This window comes from Talpa occidentalis, unplaced genomic scaffold (genome assembly GCF_014898055.3).
Source record: "Talpa occidentalis isolate TD23 unplaced genomic scaffold, MPIMG_talOcc4v2.1 talOcc4.11, whole genome shotgun sequence".
In the NCBI taxonomy this organism is placed as follows: domain Eukaryota; kingdom Metazoa; phylum Chordata; class Mammalia; order Eulipotyphla; family Talpidae; genus Talpa; species Talpa occidentalis.
This window is the reverse complement of record NW_023601104.1, coordinates 97072936-97098270: the sequence shown is the minus strand read 5'-3', so window position 1 is coordinate 97098270 and position 25335 is coordinate 97072936. Positions and strand designations below refer to the sequence as shown.

Here is a 25335-nt window from a genome sequence, read left to right as displayed (position 1 = left end):
CCAGCTTCTCAACCTAAGAACTCTGACCTCGTTGGAAGGGAAGTGTGACGACTTAGTGAAACACCAACCACCTTGCCTGGCCCACGGGGTGGGGGCCCATGCATCCTGTTATGATGTCTCTCTGGCTTTTTCTCTCCCCGACGGCTTGCCCTGTTGTCTGCAGAGTGATACAAAATATAATAGACCACGTGCCCAAGACACACTACCTGGTGGCGGTGGACGAGGCTGTTCTCACCCTCGAAGACATCATCAAGGTACAGCTGTGTCAGCCCTGGCCCGACGGCACTTCGTGAATGGTTTGACCCTAAAATCGAGTTACAGAGCCAGGTGTGCCTGTGAGGCCAGGGACTTTGAAAACAGAGTGGCCTGAGAACCAAGTTCGCTGTCTGCATTTGCAGGCCAGGAGTAGGCAACCACTGCCCCCACAGCCTCCTCGCCCCATTCTATATACTGAGGGGCTCAGGAGGCAGCTCTCGGGGACTCACACATGCGCATCACACATGGACACCCTAAGGTGTATATGTGAACGTTCTCCCCAAAGTGTCAGTGTGGTCACCAAACCTGCTGTGGCTCTGGGAGCCAGCAGTGAGGGCTCCTGTCCAGGCCCCTCTGGCCAAAGCCATCTGTCACCTGGGAGCCCAGTTAGCCTTCTCTTGCCCTTCCTGTTCCCACCCACTACTGACCTTGAAGATTCAGCTCATGTTAAACTATAACTACCTTTATCTGCAAGAGAGAAGAAAGCATTGAACAGGGTTTTTAGGGGGTTGCAACCTGGGAGTCACCACTTGGACCAGGCCATGTTACGGCTCCTGTGCAAACTCTCTGCAGCAGAGCTGCCCCCATCAGGGAACTGATAAATTGCCTTAATGTTTTATTTTAAAAGAGGAGCATGCAGAAAGGAGGGATGCTTTACACGCACAGTGATTGATAGATTGTCCTCCTTGAGGCCAGGGTCCCAGAATGCTTATTGACCTCTGGAGAGACTACCATCATCTCTCCAAACTCCCCAAAGTCCAGGTGTCAGGATGCGGGTGCAGTGGGAGTGGGGGTGATGAATGTGGTTGTAAATATAGGTTACCCAGCAGTCAGGTGTCTGCGGAATGCCCCTCTGACTCCAGCTGGGATATTCTGTTACCCATTTTAATTTCTCAACTTCTTAATCCTCTCCCATATCTACCTCTACACCCCCTGCCTCCTTGATACCTCCCGGGCAGGTCAGGTGCCTGTCCTGGGGCTCCTAGGCATCCCCTCTGCCAACCGCAAACACTGTTCATCAGTGTGTGTCCATCTGCCTCCCTCTGCAGACAGGGAGCTCCTTGGGGACAGGGGCAGACCTTCTGCACCCTGACCTCTACTCTCTGGCGTGCACGGGTGACTGTTCCATACACAAATGGGGCAAGTAAAACAGTGAATAGCCTCAATGCCCCACCTCCATTTTGCAAAGATTTCTTGTATTCTGTTATGTTTGCAATCTTTTGGGAAGTTTTTATCTAATGTCTTAAATAATCTATTTTCCCCCTAACAGTGCATCAGTAAAAATACTGGCCCTGGGAAAATCCAGAGAGTACCAAAAGAAAATGCTTTCCTAACCAAGGATTTGACAGTTAGTATATAAGAACTGCTTCTTTTTTTTCCCTCCTACTCTTTTCCTAAATGCATTGGCTCTTGAGGACTTTGGGATCAGAATATTTGATTCCCAACACAACTTCTGCTCCTCCTGCATAACTGGACATCGACCCTAAAGCAGCTTGTCTTCTGTCTGCAGACCTCTGTCGTCCTTTCAGAAATACCTCAGAGGTCATGGTCAGAAAGTATATTTGAAAGCTCTTTGATGAGCCAAGCTCTGTCCAGTCCTCTCCCCTTTTCCATGGGGGGTCTTGTCCAAAACCCCAGTGGATGCCTTAAGCTGAGGCCAGCACTGAACCCTGCTTCCGCTAAACATAAGCATACACCCCGATGATAAAGTTTAGTCTTCTGAGTAAGCACAGTAAGAGATTATTCACGATGACTAATATGAAATAGAACCACTTGATAATATTCTGTGATAAAAGTTATGTGAGTATGTTTTCTCTCTCTCTCAAATACCCTGTATAATATTTTCGAACCACAGTTGACCTCAGGACTAAAGCCATGAGAGCAAAATGGTAGATAAGCGGGGACTGAGGGCGCATACACTGGGCCCTTTCAGCCAGTCTGTGAGGGGCTGAGATTCTGATTCCATTGCAACAAAACTCAGCACCATGTACCCATGCAGCTTCAAGCTTGCTTTGGCACAGAATTCCTTTTAGGGATAAATAGTACCTAAGCCCGCATCTGGGATCAGTTGTGAAAGGCCTGAGCCTCCGAGCAGCAGACTGGTTGGGGGCGTTGGGTTCAAGGGAGTTTTTCCCTCTGGAATTTTCTTCCTTTTAGATTTTGAATGATGGGGTTTGCACTCTTCAAAAAGTAGATGTAACAAATGTTTCTTAAGGAGAAACAGATGAGGACCTGTAGGTGTCTCTCCCCTTGGAGTTGCTTGTCTAATGCCCCTTGGGAGGAGGGTGAGGTCATGGGGGGGAGAATGGGGTCAGGGGGGAGGTGTGAACCGGAGCACCCCATGCTAAGGGCTGTGCTCCTTCCTCTCACATCGAGAGCTTGAATGTGTATTTTTGTTTACTATTGGTGGTGGTTTGGGGCTGTTACCCCCATCTAAATGGAAAGAAAGACAAATCACTCATATTGTCTTATCTCTTAGCAAGAGAGTCTGGACCACTTGCTGGTCAGCCTGAGAATGGAAGCGCTGTATGTGAAGGAGAATTTTAATATCCGCTGGACTGCACAGTCAGGATTTGTGGAGAACATCAACAACATCCTCAAGGAGTACAAGCAGAGCAGAGGCTTGCTGGTAACTGCCCGGCCCTGTCTGGGCTCCTGGTGTCCGGAAGGTCCATGGAACCTCCAGGGCCATCCTGCCTGTGAAAGTGTTTTCTTTCTCCTGTGTCCAAACTCCAAAATTCAAATTCTTTGTCAAATTTGGCCCATGGCTCGAGGTCTACCAAACTGACGTGTATTTTTTTTATTTTTTATTTTTTCATAGAAGAACTGTGTAGGCCAGAGGTGTAGCAGGTGAGAGGCTCACCAGAGACAGAGTGGGGAACAGAACAGGTGGCTCTACTGAAATCCACTGCTGAAGGGAACAGCAGGGAGACAGGAGAGTTCTGCTGCACCATATGTGGGTCAGCTCCCTGGCTGGAAACCGAACTCATGCTGTAGCGGTGATAGTGCTGAGACTTAACCCCTAGGCCATCAGGGAGGTCCTGACCTGTATGTTGTATTAGTAGCAATCAGCAGAATATTAAACATCTTCAAATTAACACAGGTGATGAACCAGGCGTATCACACAAGGAGCGGGACCTTAGTGCAAGGTCGTCACAGAGTTGTCTGTACAATGAAATCTAGCAGGTGCCACACTGGCTGCCTGTTCAGCCCTGGGTAAACACAGTGGAGAGAAAGGACGGCAAGAAGCATGATTATTACTCTGATCGCTTCCTGCCGGCCGGGGGACTTGTTTATATATACCTTTTCCAGGTAGGTGTTCTTGTCTCCATAACATGGGTGAAGAGACTAAAGCTCAGGGGGAGAGGCACCTTCCTGAAGGTCACACAGCAGTGAGGGACCCAGTTAGAACAGCCTGCCTGACTCTAGGGCCTCTGCGCCTCCCTCTCTGAAATCAGACGAGTGTACCCCTAGCCCAGGTCTTGCTTAGTGCTTCGCCCAGGGAGTCCTAGCATTCCTAAGATGAAAGTGGATAAGAGATGAGGAAGTGTTTTGAACACTGGAGAGTATGAGTCACAGGGGCCACCAAAAGCGTAATCACATTGCGTGGGGGTCTGAGCAAGGAGGCCCTGCCTTGTATCTGAGGAATCATAAATCAAAACGAATTAATAAGTCAGGGGTGAGCCACTGAGTAAAAGAAACAATGGTCCCTTGAGCACCTGAGATACAAGGTGGCTGTCCCTGGAGACTCTTCTGAGACACAGACCAAGCAACTCCAGGGGTTCTCCTGGGTTCCCCTGGGTTGTCCCTGGGGCCCAGTGTGAAACCAGACAAAGGGAAGAAACTCCTGGCTCCTGGTCAGCAAGACTGGACAAGAACGGGGAGAAGGGGACCTCCCTGGTGGTGCAGTGGGTTGAGCGCCGCTCTGTGAAGCTGTCCGCAGCTTCTGCAGTGCAGGTTCGATTCCTGGTCGGCGAGGGGGCAGCCCACTTGGCCAGCAGACCTCTCCTGCCTCGCCTGCTGCTCCCCTCAGCAGTGTACTTCGGTCCGTCTGCCTGCTCTGCTCCCTGCTCTGTCTCTGGTGAATTCTCTCACCCTCCCGCACCTCTGACTGTACCGCAGTTCTTGTATAAATAAAAAAAAAAAAACTTAAAAAAAAGATAAAAAAAAAAAAAAGGGGGAGAAGGAGGAAGCATAGCTCGAAGCTGAACACCCTGGGGGCACGGCTCGGCACAGAAGCAGAGTCAGGAGACAGCACCTGGCAGTGAGTCAGCGCCTTTCCAGGCACTTCCAAAGAGAGGAGGTTTCCATGATCCCAGTTCCTTTCTCAAAGCAGTCATCCCTGCAGAGAGAGAGGCCCTGCGTCACTCAACTATCCATTCATCTAACTCCACATGTTGTGACCAAAAGCCTTGGAGTTTGTCTCCACAGCTGTCTGCCCCCAGGGAGTAAACGCCCACCTGGGACACGGGCACTGGGAGTGGTCTGAGCTCAGAGGTGCTGGGGGTGAGAGGATTCACCAGAGACAGAGTGGGGAGCAGAACAGGCAGACTGACTGAAGTACACTGCTGAGGGGTGCGGGGGGCAAGACAGGAGAGGTCTGCTGTGCCCTGTGGGTCAGCTCCCTGGCTGGGGATAGAACTCTTGCTGCAGAGGCCACAGATAGCTTCATAGTGTTGTGCTTAACCCCTTGTGCCACCAGGGAGGCCCTGTTTTTCTTTTCATAAATGAATAAGCTTCATCCTGACTTCGGGTCTGGAGAAGGTGTGGACGCCACCGGGCCCCTGAAGCAGAGCAGAGACAGCAGGACCTCAGCTCGAATTGAATGTCCCTAGTGCTCCCCAAAGCCCAGCTCTGCCCTTCAACCCTCGGCACCAGTCTCTTTCTCTGGCAACTGCCCACCCTCTGCTGCCCGCCATCATGGTCATGACCCCGTCTCAAGCCAACCAGGCCCATTCACGCTAACTCCTCCTTGGGGCCCCTGCAGTGTCCAGGCTTGCTTCCTTAGCCTTGGCTTTCTCGTCTCCCAGGAGATAGGGACAATCAGACCAACTTCCCAGCCCTCTGGCAATGGGAATTCTTTCCATGGGCATGTTTTTTAAAAATTAATTTGTCTTGCAATACACTAGGCCTCTATTTCATAATAGTTTGGGCAATTTTGAAAGAAATGACTCTTTGTAACTAGTGTTTTAATTTACTCACTGGGTATGAATGTGACAGAATTTCCTCAGCATTTAAGCAAGTTTTTTAGTGGAAGACAAGGAGGTGGTGTTCACAATGAGGCTATCTTTAAAAATTAGAATGAATTAGCAGTGTTAAAAAGGAAAGGCGGGCCTCCCTGGTGGTGCAAGGGGTTAAGACACAGCCTGTGAAGCTGTCCACAGCCACTGCAGCACAAGTTCAATCCCCGGCCAGCTGGCCAGGAGCTACCCACATGGCGCGGCTGACCTCTCCTTACTCGCCCGCTGCTCCCCTCAGCAGTGTGCTTCAGTCTGTCTGCCTGTTCTGTTCCCCACTCTGTCTCTGGTGAATCCTCTCACCCCCTCCCCCCACACACACACCTCTGGCCTGAACCCCAGCTCTTGTATGCAGAAATAAAAAATAATTAAAAAAAAAAGGGAAGAATAATCCAAGACCAAGTTCAGCCCAGAAACAATAGTCATGAGGCAATAAATTAAGCGTTCTGCACACCAGCTAGAAATTTCTTTGTTATCAACATGAAAGTAACAGGAAGCATGAAGGAAGCTGGAAGCTTTTAAGATTTGAGTTCTTTTGGGGATTTTGCTTGTTGTTTATTATTATTTTTGCTTGAGATCACATTGGTTTACAGCACTGTATCTGACCTAGGGGTCTAACACCTCCTCAGATGTATGTTACCTCACCCACCTCCAAGGTACCAGAAATCTGCTCTCGTTGTCCACGCCCCACCATGTTCCTGATCCCCCACCTCCCTGTTATGGCTCCAATGCTGCAAGACTTGGATACATGATCCCGTGGTGCCCTTGAGGTGCTGCTTGTGGAGTGTCCCCTCCCCCAGTCAGTGCTCACTCTACACCTGCCGAATGAGTGGACGTGAACGGCCACTAGCTGAGTGGGAAGCACTGCCAGGAGGACCTGGCAATGACCCTGACAGTGGGCAGTGATGGAAGTGACTCTGACAGTCACAGGATCTGGAGGCTTTCAAGGCTCACCCCTGAAATCCAACACACTGCCCTGCGGCAGCTGGTTCAGAACCCACCAGAGCATCCTGTTGTCTTTCAGCCCATCAAGATTTGCATCCTCGGCCCGCCCGCTGTGGGGAAGACCAGCGTCGCGGAGGCTTTGTGCAAGCACTACAAACTGCATCACATCAAATTAAAGGATGTCGTTACTGAAGCTATAGCGAGACTGGTAACACTTTAAACTACTTTAGTGGGAGTTTTTATGTTCTCAAAATGCCTTTTGAGTGCTGTAATAAGGAAGTCACTCATTTTACATGACGTCCTGCAAGGGATTCTGTTAGTTTAATTGGGGTGTATTGTCGGCCTCAGTTATGAAAATACAAACTCCCACAGGACTTTCCTCTGGGCAATGAAAGCATCTTTCATGCATTGCCCTTGAAATTTAGTCTGTCTCTAGCTGTTGCTCGAAATATTTCTTAGTGTGCTTACTCTTGAAGAGAACATTTTTAGGTTTTTTTCATTCTTGATGCATGGTTCTTTGACTATTTAGTAACTGCTTTAAAAAATATATATATAAAGGACTTCATATCCTTAAAACAGCTTTATCAGGTTCACAGCAAAATTGAGAGGTAGGCCTTATACACCCCAGCCCCTCCATATACGACCTCCTCCCGCATTACGAGCACCCCCACCAGGGCGGGACATTAGTTACGAAGGATGACCCTGCATTGGCACATCATGATCACTCCCCACCCCCGGCCTCTGTGTCCATTAGGCCTCACTCGGTGCTGTACTTCCTATGGGTCTGGGTGAGTGTATGATGACAAGTACCCACCGTGATGGCACTGCTATGTGACATACAGAGTAGTTTCACTGCCCTAAACATCCCCTATGCCTTGCCTTCCCCTACCCGCAAATTAAGAGCTTGTTATCATTTTCCTGGGAATGGTGGGTACTGAGGTACATTCCCATAAATGATCACCAAAAGTCCTGATTTCCACAAAATGTGGGTCCTTCAAGTAATACCTCCTGAGCTAGGAAAGTATTGATGCTCAAGCAAGAAAATATTGATGCTTAAGCAGCTCTGGCATGGGCAGATAGTTTCCCCAGGGATAGTGTAAGAAAACTTCCAGGTGTTCATCCACTTTGTGGATGTAGAGCCTCAAATCCCACTGCTGGTCACTGGCCCTTGAATGCTCCCCCTAACTGGTACCAGCCTTTCCCAAGATCACGTGCCAGGTAGCTGTGAGTGGCCAAGCAAGGTGGGGCATCACACAATGTGAATGTCCCTCTGGTGCAGGAGGCGATCGTTGCACCTAAGGAAGGAGAAGAGGAGGAAGTTGAAGAAGAGGAGGAAGAGGAGAATGTGGAAGACGCTCAGGAGCTCTTAGAGGGCATCAAGGAAAGCATGGAGCAGAACTCAGGTAATACGTGCAATGGGGCTGTGCTGTTCCGCATGGGCTGGACTGTCTTCAGGTCCAGAAGCCTTAGTGACAAAAATAGCCGCAGCAAAGGCTTTCGTAATCCAACCCCTCCCCCAGGGAAAGAAATCACCTTTAACATTTTTTGGTAACTTATGTGATCCAAAGGTGGGAAAAAACTGCATAAATTAAAAAAAAAAAAAACACATGGAGGGATGACATTGTACTCCCAAAACTATATAGTTATGTAAACAATTGGCAAATCAACTACTTTCGACAAAAAAAAAAAAAGTTCTTACTTTTAAGAAGGAAAAGATCAAATGTGCCGAGTATGTGGTCATAATTATTTTATAAGCATCAAATATCACTGATTACTCAGTAAGAGACAAACCAGGAAAAAATATTTGCCACAAATATGACTAAGAGTTTATAACCTTCCTATGTAAAGTGCTCAGGCAAACTAATAAGAAAAATCATGAAAAATCCTTAGTAGAGAAAACATGAATGAATAATGAATGTAAACCAGTAATCCATACAGGAAGAAATGACTGGTCAAACTGGTCACTCTAGCATGGTCTAAGATCAGTGCAACATGTAGCCAAGGGTTTGGATGCCTATCCTAGTCATCCTCCAAAGGACATGTGATTTCTTCCTTCTTCCTCCTCCTGTCTTGCTGCTGGCTGTTTCTGATCCTGGGGTTTGGGCTGGGGCTAGTGGGAAATAGGGGAGGACAGGGGTGTCAGTGGACCCTGGGTGACAGAAGGCATGCATGCTGGCCGCTCCTTCCTGGTGGTGTGCTTCTGTGGATGCTTCCCAGACGCCCCCCCCACACACACACCTGAGGAACCAACTGAATCCCCCTCGCCCCCCATGCTCAGCTCTTGACTGCCCACCCCACCCCCAGTCTTCTGGCTCTCCACCCTTTTGTTCTCCCAGAAGTCCAGGTTACCTTTCTCCCCCCAGGCCACACCAATATAGTTTTGGGGTGGAGAAAATGGTCTTGTCTGTGTGCCAAGCACCCACTTAAACTGACTGATGACTGAGTTGTGGCTCTGGCTTGGATGTGGCTGGTCCTTGAGGAAATGGGACTTAGAAGCCTAGAGAGGTTTCCCAGAGGCAGAGGAAGGGTCACAGCAAACAAGATCCATGCTCTGAGACACAGCGCTTCCTCTGCCTCATCCCTGAGACATCTGGGAGTCACTGTCCTGGCTTTAGAGCAGACATCTGCCAGAGTCCCTGCTCCCATTATTTGGGGAAGCCCAAAATGAGACGTTCCATCATGAGGATGCTCGTGGCAGGAAATCTGGCAAGGCCACATTAATGGTAGGGGGCCGGGCATTTTATGCATCCTCAGGAGGTTATGGCCATATGGACATACAGTTCCAGCCTGAGGAATGAGGCCAGAAACAGGGCGCCGGCAGCTGTGAGCCGCGTGGCCCCGGTGGAAAGGCAGGATGGCTCTTCAGATTAACCGGCGAGACAAATGCTGGGTACCTACTGACAAAGAGACTCACTGCTCTTTGCAGGCACCCACAGATCTCATCCAAGGCCTTCATGTAACGGGAAGGCCTGAGCTCTTTTCAAGCCCTGGGCGGTGGGCACATTAAATGAGAAGCAGTCAGGGCCAGGTGAGAAGCCCTGTCCTTGGCAGGAGACCCAGCTTTTGCCCCAGAAGCTACAGACGCACAACTGCTCAGCAGCCCTGCCTGGCGGGGCACTGGGAGCAAGCAGAGGCGGCATCTGGGGACACTGGGGGAGCAGACACTCTGCAGGCAGCAGCCTCCCTGCCCTCCCTGTACCCCATTGGCAGGCCCAGCAGCCACCCATGTCCTACAGACCGGAAATACTCATCCCATCCCTTCTAACCTTAGGGTTATTTTTTCCTTCCTTCCTCAAGTTTGTCCAAACACCCCTCCTATTCATATTTACCTGAACCTGGAACATGGACCCTGACTGTGGTTGAACCAAACAAGACCTTTGAACCTACTCGCAGACCTCGTAGAAATTTTCCAGCAGGAAACACAGAAGTTCCCTGCCATCTCCCTCGCAAGACCCGATTTGTTTTCACATGATTCTAGCATGACAGGTTTCTCCTTCCCTTGGTGAGGCTCCTCCACAGCGGCCTCCTGACCGCGCCCCCCCCCCCCGCCATGGCCCCCCAGGCCAGACCAGGGTGCACCAGCTGTGGGTATTTCTAGCTCCCTCTACATATTTCACAAGTGTGATGGGCATGTTGGGTCCAGCGGGCGGGGTTCCAAGTGACCATTGGAGTGACTTTCAACTTCTCTGAGTTTAGAAATAAAAAGTTGGATAGTGGTGGGTTATCAAAGTACTAACTTCACAGCATCTATTTTAAAATCTCAGTTGCTGCTGTGTCTTTTTAAATGGTATTTTTAAGATGAGCTTTTTAATTATGACTGGTGTTCGGAAGATTTTAAAATGGAAAAAAACCACAACAACATGGCATTTTTGAGGCTGTCAGCAGGGCTGTGCTCGTTTACTTGAAAGCAGAGTCCCTGTCCTGCTCCCAGGAGCTCATCACCCGCCCAGGCGGTCCCTTCGCGCACACTGAGCGCTTGTGTCCTGAAGCCGGAATAAACAGCAAAGCTGGCAGGTGAAATAAACTAAGGGGTGTTGGAAGCCAGATTTCTTTTTTTTATTTATGTATTTATTTATTTTAAATTGTGTCTCTTAAAAATAGTGTAATATATAAAGTCCTTTATTTTTTTCCTGAATTTTTTATTTTTTAAATTTTATTTTATTTATTTTTTACATCTTTTCATTTTTGCACAATGTATGCATTTTCATCTTGGTTATAGTCCCCATACAATTCCCCCTCCGCCTTGTTTTAATCCTACTCCCTTCTCCCTACCCCCACCCACAGTGTGTCTCTGGTTTATAGCAGCACTATTTACAATAGCTAAGCTATGGAAACAACCCAAATGCCCAAAAACAGATGACTGGATCAAGAAGATGTGGAACATATACACAATGGAATATTACTCAGCCATCAAAAAGATAAACTCATGCCATTTGCAGCAACATGGATAGAGCTGAAAGGGATCATGCTCAGTGAAATAAACCAGAAATAAAAAGAAAAATACCAGATGGTCTCACTCATAGCAGGAATTTAGAAAACGTAAATAAGGGACCAGGAAAAAGACAATTATAATAAAGTAAAAATCAAAATCAACAAGCAACTATAAACCGGAAGCCAGATTTCTGAGCAGATCTCTTTACTTTCCAGCAACACCTTAGACAATGGAGGCTAGACTGTGTAAATAAACCTACCCTTTGAATCTTTGTGAATCCCTTGACTTTTTAAAAAAACTGCCTTTATTTCTTTGCACCGCTGTGACCCTTACTGGGAAGTGATATAAAATCATTTAGAGAAATAGAAAAAGAAAAAAAAAATCCTTTAGAGGAATATCATTATATTAAAGAACACCTTTGATTTTTTTTTGGGGGGGGAAATAGGGGAGGGCTCTATCATAATATTTAAATGTCCAAAAACACAATTCTTTTCTGAATCAGTTTCTGCCTAGCGATTCATGTCACAGGGAAAATCAGAAGAAAGGAGAGATGTCCTTATGTTGTCATTAACAGAGTGATAAAGAAGAGGCCAAAAACATATTTTTTTAACATTATAGACTCACTGATAAGCCAAAAGTGGAGCATGTACTCTGGGGAGAGCTTCGGAGATCAATTTTGAACTTGCCAAAGCAGCGGCGGGGAGCTTGGTGTCTTAGAAACGTTAGCTGCTCAATAATCATGAAGTGATGATAAATGAAGACAGCAGTGGGGTGCCATCATATTGTCTTTTTTTGTTCAAGATGAAAATGCATACATTGTGCAAAAATGAAAAATGATGTAAAAAAGTATAAAATTAAAAAAAAAAGACAAGAGCTGGGGTGTAGGTATTGCCTCTTAACCTCCTTTAGAACAAACTCTTCCCCCACTCAGTTCCCTTAAACAGTGCAGGCACCCAGGGTCCAGTGCTTGAGAGGGAGCTGTCCCCTGGGCTCAGGTCAGAAATGCCTAGTGGAAAACTCAGCAGGCAGGACAACCCCTGTTCTGCAGCTTTGAAGAAAGCAGTGCCCTGTGGGGTCAGATCAAGCTTGATTTGTATTCAAATGCACAAGTACTTATGAGCACCTGCTATTGTAAACCAACATACATGACTATCGCCTCACTTAATTCTCAACAACCTTTTGTATTAAGCTGATAGAGGTATGATATCAAAATAGAATTGAGTCAACCCTACTGGCAAGTGGGAGCCCTCTGAATTTCCCGAGTTCTCATTCAACTTTACCCAAAAGGCCGTGACCCCAGAGAGACCATCACCGTGTTTTTCCTCTGTTCCTTCCTGTAAGCCAGGCCTCCAGGCTCTCTGACTTCATCGTGCATTAGAATTCAGGGGTTGTGTTCAAAATACAAAACCACATAATTATTCGCTTCAAGGGGGAAATGAATAATTTCAATAGTAACTTAGATGATGCAAAAATTCTTGAGATGCCTTTAGGGTGCAGTGCCTGTGGAGAACATGCCTTCCCAGTAATTTTTTTCTTTCTCTTAGGCCGCCTGGAAGATCAATATATAACTAGATTTATGAAAGAAAAGCTAAAATCCATGCCTTGCAGGAATCAAGGTTATGTTTTGGACGGCTACCCAAAGACCTATGATCAAGCCAAAGACCTGTTCAACCGTGAGTTCTAGTTCCCTTTACTTTGACCGTTTGTACTCAGACAAGCCTCCACTCCCTTGTTCAATCACCCCACTATGATAAATCATATATTCTGTTTTCTTAGAAGAAGATGAAGAGGAGGAGGAGGAAGTCAGAGGCAAATCATTTCCCTTCGATAAATCAATCATACCAGGTAAGGTTAAAATATGTCTCTAAAATGACATTTAAAGGAATGTCATTCACTATCTCTTTTGTAATGAAAGTCTTTTGGATGTTAATAAAGTAGTTTTTTTTTTTTTTCTAGGAAAAAGTGTAAAGTGATACACTTAAAACCAAACTTCTCAACTGAAGGATGCTCTGGGAGTAAATGTCAGGGATGTTAAAGTTATGATAGGGCCGGAAGCCCCGCGGAAGGGTTTACTTCTGCTGCTCAACCCTGTCACAAAGCCCACCTGCTGGTGCCTTGATTTCTCAGTCAGACATGGGACCACAAGGGGCTGGATGGCTGTTGTGTTAGGTACTCGTGATGCCATTAGCTTTTCCAGACCACATTCAGAGTCCAAAATTGAGACTGAGTGGGTTAAAAGCTTTTCATAAACTGTCAATTCCACAGCAGATTTCATCGATACCATATTTACATGGGGGTTTCACGACGTGCTCTTGAAAACAAAACCATAGGCAGCAGTCTGCAAGAAAGGGTTAGCTGAGCACCTGGCCAGCACTTCTTGTGACCTCGCCATGAGCTTAAAATTTTTTTTGATCAATTTGCATGAGGTGTTATTATAGGAAATAATGTTTGGCCTTAGGGCAAATACAACAGTCATGTTCAGCCCTTTGGCACATGGCTGTAACTCAAAAGGGCCTTTAGCTGTGCTGGAATCTAGGGAGGAATTGTTTCAAGACTGCAATGGCCTCTGCTTGGTCTCGGCAAGGCCTGCCATGGCAGCTTCTGAAAGCACTGGGTCCACTGGAGAGCAGTTACCTCAGGGCTGGGATTTTGTTGTTGGTCTGAGGGCTCTGAAACCTGTGGCAGAAAGAAGAAATGCCGAGAAGGATTGCCTCAGAATTCCCATTAACTTACCTAATAACCTCAGAAAAAGGTAAAAAATTTATTGCTTTAAGTAGCCAGGTCTGTGCATTGTCTGAGAGTTCATCCCTTCTAGGCAATAGCCATTCGCTGCAAACCCTGTTGAGACCTTGCGCTCTGGCTGAGGCGCTGGATGAAACTCATCCCTATTGACAGTTGTCACAAGCCAGGCAGCAACTGAGGCAGGAGTTCATTGGACCTCCCACGAACCTGTAAGCAGCAATTGTCCCCGTGATGCTGTTATAGAGCAGCCCTGATATTAAACGGGTTCCTGGCTGTGGGTCCTCACCCGCGCGCTTAAAAGGGAATTATGAATACTCCACTGCAGGCACACACAAAAGGTTAATAAAAGGTTTATTTACAAGGGAAAAGGAAATCAGGAAAATGGACAACTCAGGGAGAAAATAGGGAAATAAAGTCTTTAATGCGTCCTACCTGATCCAACGACCTGGAAACCCAAAGGCACTCTCAGAGCTGGCCGGACGCTGTGAGCTGACGGAGAGCCAGAATGGGGGACCCCCCTCCAAAGCCCACTTGTCTGCCTTTTATATCAACCTGGCTGCTGAACCCCACCCTCAGGTCCCAGCTACCTTCCCTTTGGTGGGGATGGGATGTGGAGTTCCCAGTGTCTTTGGCTTTGGCCTGGGGTGAGGGTGGAGTCCACAAAGCCTGTATGGAATTAAGTTTAGGACATCCTTTTCCCCCTAACAATTCCACGAGCCAGAAGCTAACGCCCAGAGATTATCCAAGTTCACATAACTGGTAAATGGAATTGCTTGACAGCATGCTGGGGTCTTCTCGCTGCACTGCCTCCAAAACCCAGAATTAATGAAACCCCTCCATAAGACAAGGATGGGAAACCCAGAGGTAAAGTGATGATTGATCTTAATCCTGGTCCACTGGGCTGCCCTCTCATGGATGGAAATAGTCCCAAAGTTTCTGGAATGTTTAGTTGTTTCTTAGTAAATTACCCTCCTTCCAGAAACTGTCATTATTTTCTTTGTTCCTGAAAGATATTAGAGTATTGTCTCACTTGTGCCCACAGGATTTTAATTGCCCCCATGGAGAGATTAATGCCATTGGTGGAATTTATTATTCGTATTTCCCCAGAATGGGGATGCTACCTTGCAGGGCTTGGTAGGAAGCAGAAGCAGGAGGCAGAGGAAGTCAATGCCCTTTATTGGGACTTATTGGGAAAGGTGAGGAGGAGCAGCGTTTACAGCTTTTTTAAGGGTCTGGCTAGTTTCAGTCATTTCAGTGGACTTTGGTCTGTAGTTGCCACGCAGCTAACCGTGGCATGATTTAAAGCAGGGGAAGCATTGACTAGGCATGTGAGAGTTGTATAAAGAGTGGTTGATTTGCACACGAGAGGCCTGCTCCTGGGAAACTGTGCTGTCACTGGGAATTAGCTAGCCCTGAAAGAGGCAGTCCCCCTCTGAGTCTGTAAGAACTTTGCTCCCTCAAGATGTCAAAGCATCATAAGATACAGAAAATAATAAATATGACCGATATAAGCATCCATACTTGAGCTGAGTGATGAGAACTTCGAATCTAGGTAATCAAGTTCTAGGTGGTTTCACCTCTCATTGATGAATGGATGCATTTTATCATTGCTGTTGGCCTGTATCCAATTTGATCCTTTTCAGATCTCCTAGTTGAAGAAGCCAGGTTTAAAGGTGCGCCTATGAGATGATGATAGAAAAGCGTTTTCACGTGACTCCAGATAGCCAACTACAGTTCACCCCCTTGTTATGAACAATCTTAGCAAGCAGAAATCTATGACTTGCTAATAGATTAGCCAATTTGAGGCAAGCAGATGCCCTGAATAATTATCTTGAGATACTGCAAAATCCTGACGTTCTCTCTGAATCATAAAAGAGAAGGGACTTTAATATATTGTCACATAGTGGGAAATAGCTTTCTTTTTTTTTTTTTAAAGATTGATTGATTGATTGATTTATACATACAAGCACTGGGTACAGTTAGAAGCGCGGGAGGGTGAGAGAATTCACCAGAGCCAGAGTGGGGAGCAGAGCAGGCAGAAGGACCGAAGTACACTGCCGAGGGGAGCAGCGGGCGGCAGGAGAGGTCTGCTCGCCATCTGGGACCCTCCTCCGGTGGCCGGGGAGCAGCCGGGGATCGAACCGGCGCTGCAGAGGCTGCGGGCAGCTTCGCAAACCAGCGCTCAACCACTGCGCCACCGGGGAGGACTGGGAAATAGCTTTCATCCTATTGCAATTATTTGAAAATTGGAAGCCAGCTATATTACTTATTATTCACAATATTTGGTTGTTTGAGATTTTTCATCTCCTGATCTCTGGGAAAAGATACAGTATCATATTGTGAAACTATTAGCTAGCTAACAGAATTATTAAGCTTTGATGTAGATTTCTGACATCATGGAGCATAATTTTGATTTAAGTACCATGCAGCACTGGGGAGAGGGGGGTGCCCAGATGTCAGTCTTACTTTTCAAAATGTAACTTACAGACATCAAATGATCAAAGATGAGCATCTAAACTAAACCAACTGAGCCAGCAAGGGGAAGTAATAGACTACAGTGATGAATTGATTCCACCGGCTCTGTCCTCAGTTTGTCAGTGACGGGCAGCTATAGCAGGCCCCACTGGCCACCAGACATTTCAGTGAAGTGGTGGCCGGTGTGCCCATTAGCCCTGCTGTCATTGTGTTGACTCAGGAGCTTCTTTCTCTCCCCAGAATTCGTCTGTGCACTGGACGCCTCGGATGAGTTCCTGAAGGAGCGGGTGATGAACCTGCCCGAGAGCGTGGTGGCGGGGACCCACTACAGCCAGGACCGATTCCTCCGCTCTCTGAGCAACTATCGGGAAATCAACACTGACGACGAGACAGTCCTCAACTACTTTGATGAACTCGAAATCCACCCGGTACAAATCGGTATGAGATGAACTCAGGATAACCTGAATGAGACCCCCAAATGCTAAGACCCCCCAGGCCTGGCGCCTGTCTTCGTGGGGCTGGGGGAGGGCAGGAAAGTGTGATCTTGTGCCTGGAGTGCTAGGAGGCACGGCCTGGACCACACACTCTTCCTGGGGAGTCGACCTGCTTGAGGGTCTGATGAGGGGGAGGGTTGTTATCTGAAAACACGAATATACTGTGATGTCAGACACCAAATTGGCATTCTTTTAAAGGACACGTCAGAGATATGTGTGTTTGCTGGTGGGGTTCCTTGGGGATAGCATTCCGTTCCCACAGTGTGCTGGGGGCTCTGGGCTCTTCCTGCAGCCCCTTCTGGGTTCAGACCAGCCAGTTCACCCCCATAGTTACTGTTAAAAAACAAAACACTCCTGACAAGTTTTGAATATCTAATTTTAGAGATGCTGTTAAATAATTCATGAACTAGGCCACATTCCCTCTGGAAAGCAGAAAGGCACTATGAGGAGCTGACAAATGGAAGGTGGTTCAAGTCAGAAAGAGAATAAGACAAGATTGTTAGCTGGAGGAAAGAAAGATTATTTTTCAGGCAAAGCTCCCTCCCCTCAGGGCAAGGCAGGGGTTCTTATCAAGAGATCATTACCACCCTACAACTAACCAGAAAATTCCAGATTGATTGGTTTAAAATTCCACTTTGGGAGAAGCTGAAACTGCAGTTGGGTCAGATGTTAATTCTTGGTGGAGCTTAGTGTCATTGACTCCATTTTGGGTCCGTTTCTTTTTTAATGCTGCTCAAAAAAGCAAATAATTCTTCATTGCGTTCCTCCTTGTTTCTTGTAAACAAGAGTTTTGCTTATAACAGTCACCCTGTAAATGTGGTCTCTCATCAGCCTCACCTGCATCGACATTGCTTGTGGACACAGCCCCAGCTGCCATTGCTGTTTTTACACCCCTAGGCTTGATGATCCCTCAACCTTCCTTTCTGGTTTCCTGGATCTTGACACTTCTTAACTCCCTGGGTTTGCTGAGACTCCACCAGCCTGGTGCCCAGGCTGGCCCCTTAGGCCTTCCCAAGAGCCACATGGGGCTACAATTGGACCCTGGAGAACTGGTGATACCAGCAAAATTTCAGGGAACCAAGACAAATATTGGGCAAAGCCAAGAGGTGCCCAGGGACCCCAAACAGTTAGAGGGGAAAAACCTTCTCCACTCTAAGAGTTTGTACCGCTGGTGGGCACAAAAACAAAGTAAACAGACTCTTGTGTGCTGAAGGGTTTTTAATAAGTGAGAGATTCAAAGGGAATAGGAAGAGGAAAAAGAGGAGTAGGGGAGAGCAGGATTTCAAAATCTAGACTCCTGATCCAACTCTGAAATTAACTATCCCCTCGTGGGCTTGAGTTCAACCAAACCAGCAGGACCTGAAGTGGACTGGCCTTGGAAAGGTAGCTTTGCTTTTTTTAGCCAAAAAAAAAACATGGTCTCTAAACCACTTTTTAGCTTGCTGAAAAAAAAAAAAAAGCAAAGCTACCAGGGAACAAATGCTGGTAGGAATCACAAACGAGGGGGTTACACAGAGCCCAAGAGGCCGAGAGAAGAGAGCTAAAGTTCAAAAAGTCCCACTCAAGTTGAATCCACAACGAGGTCCAGGTGGTGGCTGCCGTCATCTGCCAAGAGAGTCTCTCAAGAGGTGGGTTCCTCCCCCCTGACAAAGCACTGAAGCTAGAAAAAGAAAGCTTGGGTTTGCACATTTGTTATTTTTAGTTCAACACAGCTGGTCAGCTGCACCCTTAGTTCCCAGCAGCCCCGGACCAGGACGTCAGGTTCAGGGCATGCTGGGAGTTGTGAGTTTAGGCATTTGAGGTCTTGGGAATTTTGGAGATTTGGAGATGGGGGTGGAGTCCTGAAAGAGGTCCTCACTGGCTTGGAGTTTGCACCTCACTGATCCTCTGACATTGGGGTGATTGTGCTGGGTTTCAGATGATGGGGTGCAGTGGATGGGATTCTTAGGTGTCATTGAGAATGAATTTGGCAGCTGTCCCCGTTCAACAGCACATGGCAAGTTTAGGGGAAAGAAGAAAGAGGGCGGTGGCAGATGTAAGTGTGTCTGGTTTTGGTGGTTTTTCCTTCTATTTTTTTTATTTCTTTAATTTTATATATTTTTACATCATTTTTTTATTTTTGCACAATGTATGCATTTTCATTTTGGTTATAGTCCCCATGCAATTCCCTTGTTTTCATTCTACTCCCTTCTCCCTTCCCACCCCCCATAGTGTGTCTCTGGTTTATAGTTGCTTGTTGATTTTTATTTTTAAGGGGCTTGCTTCCTCACCCACCGCCCATACAGGGCCCTGTTCTTTCCCTTGACCTGTGTTATTCAGTAGAAGCTGATGGTGCCTCCAGTTGGGTCAAGTTTCTGCAGTGCAAACTTGGGGTGCAGAGCACAGCAGTGGTTGTGTGTGGGGGCGGCAGTGACCCAGAGGAAGAGCAGGGCTCATTGTTAAAACACACCCACTGCTCACCCTTCCAAGCAGACACTTGTCAAGCAAATCCAAGAGAGTGATGTCGAAGTTACTACCTTCATGGCTCCGGGGGAAATTCCTTGTTACCCCAACAAGTCTGTTTTCCTTCTTTTGGTCTTGATATTAACATGGTCAGAGATTCTGGAGTTGGGACTTTTTCTTATTCAAATAGGCTAACTGAAATGGTGATTTTTTTTTTTTTTTTTACTTTGAATGAATTGAAAACGTGCCCCCAGAATCACTGATTCTCAGAAGAAACCCGGAGTCCACCCTGCCTAACCCCCAACATGTGCAGAGTGAATTCTGTTCAAGCTCGTGGTGAAGTGCCAGGTCTCCCTGGGTCTGCCATCTGTGATTGCCAAGCAGTTAGTACATAACCAGGGTGGGACAAGCAGAGCAGAACTCATCCCTTGACAAGCAGTGAAGGAGGGACAACTTCCGAAGGACAGAGGTTTCCAAGCAACTTCCCTTGTAGGTTGTGAGAGGGAGCTGCTTTTAAAGCAAGTGGGGTGTCAGGGTTTCCTTAGGGGTTCGGGTTTGCACATGCTTTCTCAGGGCACATTTGCCCCCTTTGCTAGACTTGCAGGTTTCAACTGTTCTGGCTGATTCTTCGGCTGAACTTTATTTTTTTAAAAAACATTTTATTTTTATATATATATTTTTTTTTGTGGGACCCTCGCCGGCGGCCGGGGAACGAACCGGCACTGCAGGCAGCCTCGCAGCCCAGCGCTCAACCGCTGCGCCACCAGGGGAGGCCCTTCGGTTGAACTTTAAACAGCAGCAGCGCCTGTGTAAGATTCCACCCAGAAAAGGACAATGACTGGAAGAACACGCATTTAGTGAAAGGCTCAATGTTTCAGTTTCGTTCGGGGTGAAGGTTACTTGGATGCCTCCAGGGATGGCAAACTCACTCCTTTTGAGGGGGTCCATTCCCTCATCCATCCACTGAAATCAACTTAACGACCCCTAGGCACCCACTTCCTCCCGTGACTCCCAGGTGCCAGTCCGATATTTGCCAGTGAGATAAGAAATTCTGAACTACGCAGACAACTAGAAAAGGAAAGAGCAATGTGGCGATTGACAGGCTGCACTACGTAGTACGTGGGATTTCGAGTAGGAAAGAATTTTCCTGGTTGCTGGCAGACTCAGAATATAAGCATGTGTGTGGCTCTCCTTTCTGTCTCCTGGTATTTAAAGATGTAGGGAAACTCGAGGATGCTCAGAACAGACTTGCTATCAAACAGCTCATCAAAGAGATTGGGGAGCCACGGAATTATGGTTTGACGGATGAAGAAAAGGCAGAGGAGGAGCGGCAGGCTGCAGAGGAACGCCTGGCCAAAGAGGCGGCAATGGAGGCAGAGCAGGAGCAGAAGGAAGCCTTGGAGCTGGCACAGAGGATTGCTCGCTGGGAGGAGTGGGTGAGTGTGTGTGTGTGTGTGTGTGAGAGAGAGAGAGAGAGAGAGAGAGAGAGAGTCTGGGGGGCTGGCCACTTCCCAGCCTGCTACTAGAGAAGTATCCCCAAAATACCCAAACACTTGTGTGTGTTATGTACCATTTTTACTAAGATGCCTGTGGTCTTTTGCATTGTCTAAATGATAATGATAATCCCTTGCCATTGCTACTTGTCACCGTCTGCCTCCCGTTAATGTGCAGCATTTTTGCTGCTTGTCAGCACTGTGGTTTCCTTTTGATTTTCCTCCATTGACCCATCTCCCCTGGCTGGTGAGCCGCATCCCGCCCCCTCTATTGCCCAAATCACTGAGTCTTACCTAATCCACTCCCTAACATAGCTCTAAATCTACCCCCAGACAGCTCCCCAACTTCTGCTGCCAGTGTTTCTTCCCAGGGTTTTGTGGAGCCGTTTTGCTGGTCTCTCTGAGACGCGACTCCACCCCTGTTCAGCTTCAGTGTGTTTTTGTGCTGCTGCCAGGCCATCCTTCCAGAACACACATCCATCATGGCTGCTCTGTTTAAACTCTCAGACTTTCTATCATCTTTAGGCAAAAGTTCCAACTCCTCATTGTGACTCCCTGTCCCCCGGTCCTTTATGACGTGGCTTATATTTCCCAATTCTATTTTATTTTATTTTTTAAAGATTTATTTATTTATGCATACAAGAACTGGGGTATAGGCCAGAGGTCTGGGAGGGGTGAGAGGATTCACTGGAGACAGAGTGGGGAGCAGGACAGGCAGATCTACTGAAATTCACTGCTGAGGGGAGCAGCAGGCGAGGCAGGAGAGGTCTGGTGTACCATATGGGTAGCTCCCTGGCCGGGGATCGAACTCATGCTGCAGTGGCTGTGGACAGCTTCAGAATGCTGCGCCCAATCCCCTGCGCCACCAGGGAGGCCCCTATTTCCCAATTTTAAACAATGCCTCAGTGCCCAGTGCCCTCTGAGTGACTGTCTTTGGGTCTGTCACCTGTCTGCATGCTGAGAACCTCATTCAAGAGGGCTCGAGACACCCAGCGGAGGTCAGAACACCAGGGTTAATTGTGAGCAACAGAGCAAAATCCAGAACTTCAGGGAGTCCCCTTCTAAAGAAGAGACTCTTCAATCAAAACTGTAGCTTTGATTTTTTTAATAGTGTTCAGGGGCTTTTGGCAAGAAGCAAACAAGACACCATCATACCTGGGTGGCTTCTTTCTTGTCTGTTTCCCTGGCACCTGCACAGTTGCTGTACCTGCTCCATCATATGCCACATGTTCAGAAAATGAAAGCCAAATCCCACCCACAAGTGGAGATGCTGGTATTATACTAGCCCTTGGCTAGTGGGCTACTTTCGGTCTTTCTACGCATGCCTGGCTCTGATCAGTTTGGACCTGGGGACCCTGCAGCTTCTTCTGTCTAACTGTAAGGGGACCCATGCAGCTATAAAGGTTGTTCAAGAATGCATATGCTGTGGGAAAAGTTCACTGATAGAAACAGTGGGTCAAAGAAATTTATGGTAGGGACTTTGGAGATGTTGAAGTACTCCTGTCTGGGGGTTAATTTCCTCACTTGCCTAGTGTCTTTACTGAAATGTGCCATTCCAACAGGGTTTTTTCTAGACACCATATTAAAATTTCAACCCCTGCCGCTCCTGACAACATGCCACATCCACTTTTATAATGTTTAACTTCCCTCTTTGCCTTTGTTCTAATTTACTATATATTTTTAAATATGTTTATCTGCTTATCGTCTTTTCCCTGCACAGAATTTAAGTTACATGAGGACAAGAATTCCTGTCTGTGCTGTGCACTGCATTTATAATGTCCGCCAAGTAACAAGCACCCAACACATATTTGTGGAAGGAAGAAGGACAGGAGGGAGGAAACTGTCCTCATGCACACATATTGCTGGGTGGAGATCTGGCCCTTCAGCATGAATTCCTAAGATTCCCCCCCAACACACACACTCCAGACTGCAAACAAACACATCACCATTAGCTCAACTTTCCATCTTGTTTCCCACTTCCCTTCCTTTTAGACTACATAATTTATAATCCAGAAGAGTAATTTATACTTGCTAGTTCTACTTCTCACCCACCACTTCCATTCCATCTGCACCCCGACATGCTTTGCAAACTCCTCCCTTTCAGAGTTCAAAGGACTGAAATGCCAAGTTCAAAAGCCTATTCTCCAGTCTTAGCCTTCTTGTCCTCTTGATGGAACCTGACCACCTCACCACTTCCTCCTTCAAATGCAATCTCATCTTTGATCTCTCAACACTCTTCTGCCATTTCTTTCCTATAACATCCTCAAGCTTCTTCAAGGGCATTCTCTTCTTTAAGTCTTTTTTTTCTCCCAGAGTTCTGTCCTCCGCAATGTCCCCGCCATCTTCCCGGGCTACTGATGAGTCATTTCCAGTACGGCCCTCAGTAACTGTCTAACACGACGTATGTGAATATGTGTTAAATGAAAGCTTACCGAACTAAAATAAATGAGGCCCAGTTTTTTTACCCCTAGTTCAAACTGCACCCAATTTCTAAAACTGTGTTCTACAATCTAGACCATCGTCTGGATTTCCCTGAGACACAGACCCAAAATTTCCAGAGTGGAGCTCACTGTCTCTCCCCAGTCCCGCACTGCCCACTGCTTTGCTCATCCCAGCCAGTCCACCACCAGCCAATGACTGAAAAACAGTTTTTTCCACCCCCTTCCTTCAAATCTTTTGACCCTTTCTCCCTCTCCTGTCCCTCTTAGCCCCACAAACCTCACTTCCTTTATTATATACACCCATTTTTATAAGTGTCTTGCTTTGCCCCATAGCCTGCTATGTAAACTTTCAGTATTTGTCTTAGTCCTTCTGCCTGCCTTTACTGCACATCATTCCCCAAGACTCCTTCTGTTTCGCTGTATGTGGCAACATTTCATCCTCCCTTCTGGCTGCGTGGTGTTCCTGGGTGTGCATATGCCAGCTCTTCTGGGTCCAGTCCTCTATCAGCGGGCACTGGGGTTGTTTCCAGGTCATTACTATTGTAAATAATGCTGCAATAAACATTGTAGAGCAGATAAATTTTGGATGGTTTCTTGTGTTTTGGAGAGATGTCCAAGTGTGGAGTTGCTGGATCACGTGGTGTTTCCATTCTTCGCTTTTTAAGGTAAATCCAGGTCACTTTCCAAAATGGTGGCTCCAGTTCTCGTTCTGACCAACAGTGTGATGGCTTCCTTCCTCCACGCCCTCGCCAACACTCGTTGGAATGCTGCCTTTTTTGTTTTTCAGTATGTACTGTATCTCACTGGTATGCAAGGATATCTCATTGTGGTTTTGACCTGATTCTCGTTTATTAAAAGAGATAAGGACTGTTTTTCTATGTTGCTGTTGGCCTTCTGTATATGCCCTTTGGAAATGTGTTTACTCAGAGCTGCTGCCCATTTGTTAACAGTGTTTTTTTTTTTTTTGTATTGTATTGTCATATCAAATAAGTTTTTTATATATCTTGGATATCAACTCTGAATTCCTAATGTTTGCTAGATCAGAATAGGTTTATTTTTGATACATATTTCTAAACTATCCTCCGGCAAGGTTAAACCAGTTCACACCCCATCTGGCAGTGCCTTTCTCTACACCTTCTCCAGCTCTCCTTGCTTAGTTTTGCTCACACTTGCCAATCTGATAAACGAGCCTATCTCATTATTTGGTGTTCATTTCTCTGATCATAGATTTAATGGCATTGCCTGTGTTACGTATTTCTGTTTGTTCTCATGTTGCACATTTTCTCTGTCCATGTGTGGGCTGTGTGCCTTTTTAAAAATACTATTTTGCAAGAACAACTCCTGATAAGGTAGTGTAACAGAAACAGGAATGGCCCTGGGAGATAAGGATCTCCCAAACTGTGCTGCTGAAGTCCAAATTTTTTTTTTTTATCAGTATGTGGCCCAGTGCAAGTTCCTCTGTGTGCCTGTTCTCCATCTGTAAAATGAGGATGATGATAGACCTCCTTTGTAGAGTCGTGGTGGTGATCGAAGAGTTAATACTTACACAACCTGGCCAATAGTGTGCATTCTCACAATACCCTGGCTTTTTATAGTACGTGACACGTAGTTTTTCTCAACTCAACATTTATCTTTTAACATTACAGTGCTTTTTAGCCATCAAAATGCTTTATGTGCACAGTAATCAAATCCATCAGTCTTTTTCCCATTTTGATTTCTAGGTTGCGGTCTTACTGGCAAAGACTTCTTTTCAAACAAATTATATAGTTAGGACTTTTGATCTTGCAAGTGACAGAAAAGCAAAGTCAAAATGGCTCGGGAAGACAGACAATGTATACATTCACAGCAGAGGCCAGGCTGGCTTCAGCCCAGGCTCGATATAGCGACTCAGCAACGCCCGCAAGCACCAGGCCACTCTCCTCTCTGCCTTCCATGCTGGCATCATTCTCAGGCTCTCCCTGGTGTGCTGGGCCTTAACTCACATTCACAGCCAGGAGGTGGCATGGACTCATGGGCTAAGTCTTACCCAAGACACTAGACTGAGAAGAGAGATTTCTCAAAGAAAAACTGCAGTTATTATTCCCGAGAAAGGGGGACTGTAGGCTGAGCAAGGAAGAATACGTGCTCACGTATTCCTGACCTTCCAGACTTTCTGTTAGCACTTGTATGATTTATTTTTCTTTCCTCCCTCTCTCCTCCCTCCCTCCCTCCCTCTCCTCCCCCATCTTTTTTTTTTTTTTTTAAACTGTGATTTATCTGAGTGGCTACAATTTTTTTTTTGTTTAAGAAGTGAGGTCAGGGTCCAGCTGGCTATTTCTAAATGACTCAGCAGTTGTTACAACACCACTTACATCTTTTCTCTGCTGATGGGAAGTGCCG

The 25335-nt window shown here is 46.7% G+C and overlaps 1 protein-coding gene across 2 annotated transcripts in view; it reads left to right on the top strand.

The window, feature by feature from the left end:
- AK7 (adenylate kinase 7) overlaps nt 1–25335 on the top strand; it is a 59564-nt gene that overhangs the window by 33211 nt on the left and 1018 nt on the right. Inside the window, exons 8-16 of one of the 2 annotated variants that reach the window (XM_037503937.2) lie at nt 164–254; nt 1526–1603; nt 2735–2884; nt 6517–6645; nt 7717–7840; nt 12414–12542; nt 12649–12714; nt 16327–16524; nt 20238–20458. In XM_037503937.2, the coding sequence (XP_037359834.1) occupies nt 164–254; nt 1526–1603; nt 2735–2884; nt 6517–6645; nt 7717–7840; nt 12414–12542; nt 12649–12714; nt 16327–16524; nt 20238–20458 (1186 nt within the window). Of the gene's footprint in view, nt 1–163; nt 255–1525; nt 1604–2734; nt 2885–6516; nt 6646–7716; nt 7841–12413; nt 12543–12645; nt 12715–16326; nt 16525–20237; nt 20459–25335 lie in introns of both variants that reach the window. The other variant, XM_037503936.2, reaches the window with a different exon arrangement.